We start from the raw sequence: 6,771 nt of genomic DNA on the forward strand, positions 1-6,771 counted from the left end.
TGGAGTTCGTGTTGGTGATCCGGGAGTTGAGCTTTCCAGTTTCAGACGACAGTTGCAAGGTGAGTTATCCTTACAATACTAAGGGGTCTAAGCCACCAAGGCCGGCCCATTGGATATGTTATCCTAGCAGTGTTAGATGTTGAGTATGAGCTAGTATTTGCATGATAGTGGTTATGCCAGTTGGGTAGACCTGTAGGACTACCTGTGATGTTATATGATTATTTCATGCTCAGTGGTTATGTTATGTGTTTGTTATATGGGATGGGTTGAGGTTGTACTGCTTCGTGCGGTAGCCAACAAACCCTAGGAGCATTCCAGTTACGCGCTAAGGGGGACTTGTACTGTGGGCTCGGGAGCATTCTAGTTACAGACTGAGGGATACTCGTACTGTGGGCTCGTGGGTATTACAGTCTGTAGGGCTGTGGACCCGTTATGTGCTGTTCTGTTCAGTTTGTTATGATATGTTATTGCTGGCATGGTTATGTGGACTGTATGTGTATCGGTATTTTGGGGGTAACTCGCTAAGCTTTCGGGCTTACAGTTTCAGTTTATTGTTTCAGGTACATCAGGGGATCGCGACAAGGCGAAGGCATGATCGTACAGCTCCTCATATTATGTTCATGTTTCTGGGAATACTCTGATAAATAATATTTTGAAAACAAGGTTGTAATGTTTTGATGAATTTGACATCTTTTAAAAGTTTAAATTGGTTTGAAATTTTTGGATGTTACATCTGTACTAGTTGTGGAAAGAGAAGGAGAACAGAAGCCAGTGTACTTCGTGAGCAGAGCATTACAAGGCCCTGAACTTAACTATCACACCCTGGAAAAACTGGTGCTAGCACTGATCTATGCTGTGAGACGGTTGAGACGATATTTGCAGGCCCACCAAGTAGAGGTCCTAACAAATTGCCCGATTAAGCAAATCCTTCTCAAGCCCGAAACCTCAGGAATACTCGCAAAATAGGCGATCAAATTGGGCGAACATGATATTAGCTACCGGCCAAGGACAAGCATCAAAGGGCAGGCGCTAGCAGATTTTCTACTCGAAGTCCCGGGGGAGGGAGATGTAGTCAAAGAAGGAATCATGGCAGTAAAAGAAATTTCAGAGGGAAATAGAAAGTGGACGTTGTATACCGATTGGGCATCCAGCAGGGAGGGCTTGGGGGCTGGCCTAATCCTAACCAGCCCGGAAGGAGAAGAGGTTACGTATGCCCTCCGTTTCTACTTCCACACCTCAAACAATGAGGCAGAGTACGAGGCATTGCTTGCCGGCCTACGCTTGGCCAAACAAATGGGGGCGGAGGCCGTAGCCGTGCTGACAGACTCAAGACTAGCTGCCAACCAGGTTAATGGAAGCTTTGAGACAAGAGATAAAATAATGGAAAGATACGTTAGGACAGTGCGACAACTTACCAAATCTTTTAAGGAATTCACCATCAAGCAGATTCCAAGGAGCGAGAACAGGAGAGCAGACGCTCTAAGCAAACTAGCGTCGACATGTTTTGATCACTTATCAAAGAAGGTTTTGGTCGAGGTGGTCAAGGAAAGAAGCATAGAGGAACAGCAGGTGAGCACACTTACGACAGCGAGGCCCACATGGATGACACCACTAATAGACTACCTACAGCAAGGCGTTCTACCTGATGATCATGACGAAGCCAGAAAAGTGCGCATAAAGGCACCTTCTTACGCTCTAATTGAGGGGGAACTATACCGGAAGGGGTTCACAACCCCATGGCTAAAATGCGTGGACGGGATTAAAGGAAAAGAGGCGTTGCGGGAAGCACATGCAGGCCAAGCAGGCGCACATGAAGGTGCACGAGCTCTAACGGGAAAGGTGCTTCGGATGGGGATTTACTGGCCCACCGTACACCGAGACGCAGCGAAGCTGACAAAAGCATGTGGGCAGTGCCAAGCGTTCTCCCCGGTCCAAGCGAATCCATCAGCGCCCTTATCCAGTATATCCAGCCCCTGGCCATTTTATCAATGGGGAATAGACATTGTGGGACCATTCCCAGAAGCGCCATGAAAGTTAAAATATATGGTCGTGGCGGTGGACTATTTTACGAAATGGATCGAAGCAGAGCCGTTGGCGTGCATAACAGGAAGGCACATGATCAAGTTTGTCTGGAAAAATATCATGACTAGGTTTGGCACACCTAAAACGTTGATAAGTGACAATGGGCTTCAGTTTGCTGAGAACCCGTTCAAGGAGTGGTGCACTAGCAAGGGGATAAATCAACTATTCACATCAGTGGCGCACCCGCAAGCGAATGGACAGACAGAAGTATCCAATAAAACCATTGTGAACGGGATTAAGAAGCGGTTAGGAAAGGCCAAAGGAATCTGGGCGGAAGAAATACCGACGGTGCTATGGTCGTATATGACCACCCCGCAAACTGGCACGCAGGAGACACCATTCAGCTTGACATATGGAACGGAGGCCATGCTTCTAACGGAGGTGATGATAGGCATGCTAAGGACAAGCCATGTCGATGAAGAAGCCAATTCGCGAGACCTGAGGCTGAACCTAGATATCCTCGAGGAAAGGAGAGAGAGGGCAAGCATATGCCAGGCGGCATACAAACATGTGACAGAGAGATATTACAATCAGATAGTCAAGGAAAAAGCATTTAAGGTGGGAGAGTACGTACTAAGAAAGAACGAGGCGAGTCGGGCTCACCCTCAGGGCAAGATAGGACCTGTATGGGAGGGTCCATACAAGGTTATAGAAGCAAACCAGAATGGGGCGTACGTGCTAGAAACAATGGAAGGAAGGCAAATTCCAAGAACGTGGAACGCAAGGAATTTGAGGAAATTCTACTTCTAGAAGAAATCTCCCATAAGAGAAAGCCGTGATAATCGATGTGTTTAAAAGCTTTGTACTCAGTGTACAAATCTAACAATTAAAATGATGAAATTTGTACTTAGTGTACTGGACTCTTAATGAGAAACGCGCGTAATGCTTAGTGCATTTAAGTCTTAAATGTTGGCGTGTTAGATTATAATGCTTAGTGCATTCAATGTTAATACTTAGTGTATTAAAATACTCAGTATATTAAAACCCAGTGCATTCAGCCTTAATACTTAGAGTATTAAACCTTATGATCAACACACTGGCTGGTACAGACGCTTAGCGCGTCAAACTAATCGAGGCCTCACCCTTATGATTAGCACAAGGTCGATCTCTTAGTGCATGACCCTGTAGCACTAATGAATTTAGCAGCCAACGAGATATGAAGTAGTAGACACATAGCAATTACACATATCATCAACTAGCATAGCAAGGATAACATCACCAACACACAAAAGCCAACACAACCAGACAAGAGTTCAAGACATAAACGTTAAAACAACAAACAAACAAAAGTTTTCACACCCTATGGGGGTAGCACACGAAACCTACACCATACCGTTGCCATTATCATCATCTCCATCCCTTTCGGCACTAGCACCATCACCTCCATGCACAGCAGCATCTTCTGCGTTCCCAGCAATGTCATCAACACAAATTGGCTCAGGAACAGCATTATCGCACTCATCACTCAGACACACGTTGGCACCCAAACGATCGCCAACACCCCCACTACCACCACTTTCGTTAACAACGTCCTCACCGCCGCCACCAACAGTGCTCTTACCATGATCAATCCTATCATTGCCATCCACCACATCTTCGGGAGTGCCGTCAGAACCAGAGAAAGCACAAAGATCACGAATCCCCTGCATGTACAATTCGCCTAGCCCCAACAGTGAAGCATGGTCCATACTAGCAAATGCTAAAAGAGCATCGTTGACACTTGTATCGGGGCCAGCAGCAGAGGTATCTACAAGACCTGGGTGACCAACAGTTACCAGAGCAGCACGCACAGATTCAGCCCCGGCAACAAAGGCAGCGTGGCAAATGAGACTCACAGCCCCTGTAAACTTCGGATGCTCGATTAGCTTATCCACAACTCGCACAAGCCCCACTTGTAGTAACCAGTTCAGATCACGCTGTGTCACGGTCATACTCGATTGTAAGTCAACGACTAACTTATCACGATCAGTTGCATCACGTTCAAGGCTTTTAACCTGAATCATCAAACCCTCGTTGACCTAAGAGAGAGAATCAACTTTGGCCTCCAAACCGGATCTGAGTTCCTCCATCGCAGCTTTTTCAGATACCAGAAGTTGATACCTTTGCTCTGCACGATGCAAATCACCAGTAAGTTCTGAAATACGCTGCTCTAACTCAGTCACATGGACCCCACAGCCGTCATGCACAGCTTCCATCTCGTTGAGCATCTGAATGCGTCGAGCCCCAACAACAAGATAAAACATAGCCTGCGTAGCAACGCAGGTCATGTTATGGGACAGGGCAGGACTGGCCACAGCCTCCATATCAGCAGCAGTAGCAGGAGTAAAGGCATGTCGGGAAAACTCTAAAGCATTAGCGCGAACGGAGAGACGAGACTTAATGTGGAGACTCCAAGTGGGGACAAAAGGAGAAGGTCCTGAAGAACCCCCACCTAAACTCCAGATGGGAGAAACAGGAGTGGGATCCGGGTCTCGAAGATCCTTTGAAGGAGAAGAGCTGGAAGTAACTGGGGGAGCAACTGAAGCAGGAACTACGGGCTGCTTATGCGCCCCACTCATACCTTCAGACTATTGAACGTCATCATTAGGGATAACAACAATGGGTGCCGGCGACGAGGAGATTGACCTCAGAAGGCGCGAGAAGCTGCGCCTGGTTTGAACCCGTTTGGCAACATGAGATGCACCGCTCACAGTCTCGCCCATGGCCAACACAGCTTTCCGCTTGGCTTGCAGTCGCCGAATATCAGCAATAATGTCATCCTTGCTGTCCTCGTCACCCCCAATGGAAGTCTCACAAACACCACCTAAAGGCATAACGGAGGAGAGTGGGCGAACCGCAAGAGGATCTCCCCCGGCAGATGGTGGATCCTCGCTTGCCGACGGAGGAGTTGGCATAGCTGCAGTAAGAACAAGTTGATCCAAACGGCGAGGGGGAGGAAGACGATCGACCAAATCCACTTCCCGATACTCCAACTTACCCCTGTAGCGTTTGCGAAGCACCTCATCCATAGACAAAGGGGATTTGTTACCTGGGGAATTCAAGGCATTACGGAAAATCAAGAAAGGAAGATATTCAGATAATAAAACCCTAACCTTGATAAACAAAGCAAGAACACAGACACTTACCATCCACGACGAGGAAGAAAACCGCCATTTTACCTCGACGCCTCCAAGACGGACTCATTCCCACACCAGAGAGAAGGGCCTCAAAATAATCCTCGGGGCACACTTGGATGTTCTTGAGAAAGTCAGCCACGCCTTGATTATGGGGAAAGAGTTTGGGGGTAGTATCAGCAAAAGTGTTGGTACGATAGCGCCCGGTACCTACTAAGCCCTGGTTAACCCAAAACCACCTATCTTGCCAGTTTTTGGGCGTTCGGCCGTCAGGCACTAGGGTATGCCCTCCTCGACTGACGGAAAACGTATACTTATCACCGGTGCAACAAAAACGGAAGAAGTATTTGAACACGAAATAGTCAGGAAGATAAACGTTAGCCCGACAGATCATCTCAAAAGCAACAACCTTGTTTACAGCGTTGGGCGTTAGCATTTGAATGCTACAACCGTCCTACTGGAGCACCTCCTCCTGGAAATCAGTCAAGGGGAGACGAAGGCCGGCATCTAGGGTTTTCTCGTAGATTCCGACCGTTCCGGAAGGGGGGGAAAGTATAGAAGAACCTGGTGAAGGAAACTCCACACCATCAAGAGAAGTAAGGCCATAAGTGGTTTCGAGAAATGAGTACTCAGAAGCAGAAGGCATAATGCCCGGGGGACTCGCCATGAAAAGAAAGAAAAGAAAATGGAGTTGAGGAAGAAGGGTAGAAAGAAAGAAGAAGCATAGATAAGAAGGCATGATAAATACCCTTATAAGGAAACGGAAAGGGCGGGATATTCAAAATGTCTGACACGCTGACGTAACCGCTAGCCATCATAAGCGGTCACGTCGCCATTAAAACAAGAACGGCGAACGAACAGGGAAGCAACACGTGTAAAGTAGCAAAGCCCAGAACGTCGTATCTAGCAGTGCAACGCTATGACTACTGGACTGGGGGACTTGATGACATGCCTAAGTCAGCACGGAAAAGTCGCGCCTGGCCAAGATACCTGGCGCCCCGGCCGAGCCAAGAGGAGCGGGCTCAGTGCCCACCAGTGCCCCTAAGAGCAGGGCGCCCCGGCGAAAGGCTTAGTGCCCGCCAGCGCCCCTAAGAGTAGGGCGCCCTGGCGAAAGGCTCGCGCCCGCCAGAGACGCTCCTAGTATCATGACAAAGAATACGGTCAAGCGACAAGGCAGAGGATCAGAGCATTAACGCCGGAGCCAATGGCAACACTCTGACATAAAGAGGCGCACAATCCTCCAATCAGCACCTCTGACTTTGTCCCCTAAAAGCGATCATGTCTCGTACGGACGAGCAGGATCGATAAGTACAAAAGGGCGTACTCAGGATCCCTAAAGGTAAGTGGTCTTCTTAAGGAGCGATTCATCTTCTAAGGCCTCAGAACTCTATCTAACTTGACTGTCAGAGCGTTCTTCCGGGAGCCTCCTCCCGGGAAACGACTGCCGGCTGTTCTTTCGTGTGACCTTGCAGATACCTCTTAACATCATATCAGAGAGAAAAAAGAAGGTCAAGGTCTAGGTCACATCAGAGGGAAAGGCATTATCTTGCTAAAGGCTGAAACTTTATGACCATAA

At 48.0% G+C, this 6,771-nt stretch overlaps 1 protein-coding gene across 1 annotated transcript; it reads left to right on the plus strand.

The window, feature by feature from the left end:
• Positions 1–1,086: 1,086 nt before the first annotated feature.
• Positions 1,087–2,031, plus strand: LOC145104816 (uncharacterized). Its single transcript, XM_079041991.1, has one exon. The coding sequence runs from the start codon at positions 1,087–1,089 to the stop codon at positions 2,029–2,031; it is 945 nt and encodes a 314-aa protein (XP_078898117.1).
• Positions 2,032–6,771: the final 4,740 nt, after the last annotated feature.

Source organism: Lactuca virosa, chromosome 4 (genome assembly GCF_052849685.1).
Source record: "Lactuca virosa cultivar CGN04683 chromosome 4, Lactuca_virosa_CGN04683_v6, whole genome shotgun sequence".
Taxonomy (NCBI): Eukaryota; Viridiplantae; Streptophyta; class Magnoliopsida; order Asterales; family Asteraceae; genus Lactuca; species Lactuca virosa.

What these genes read in the sequence shown, in the direction of transcription:
- LOC145104816 (XM_079041991.1), top strand. Translation starts at nt 1,087, where the DNA reads ATGGCAGTAAAAGAAATTTCAGAGGGAAATAGAAAGTGGACGTTGTAT.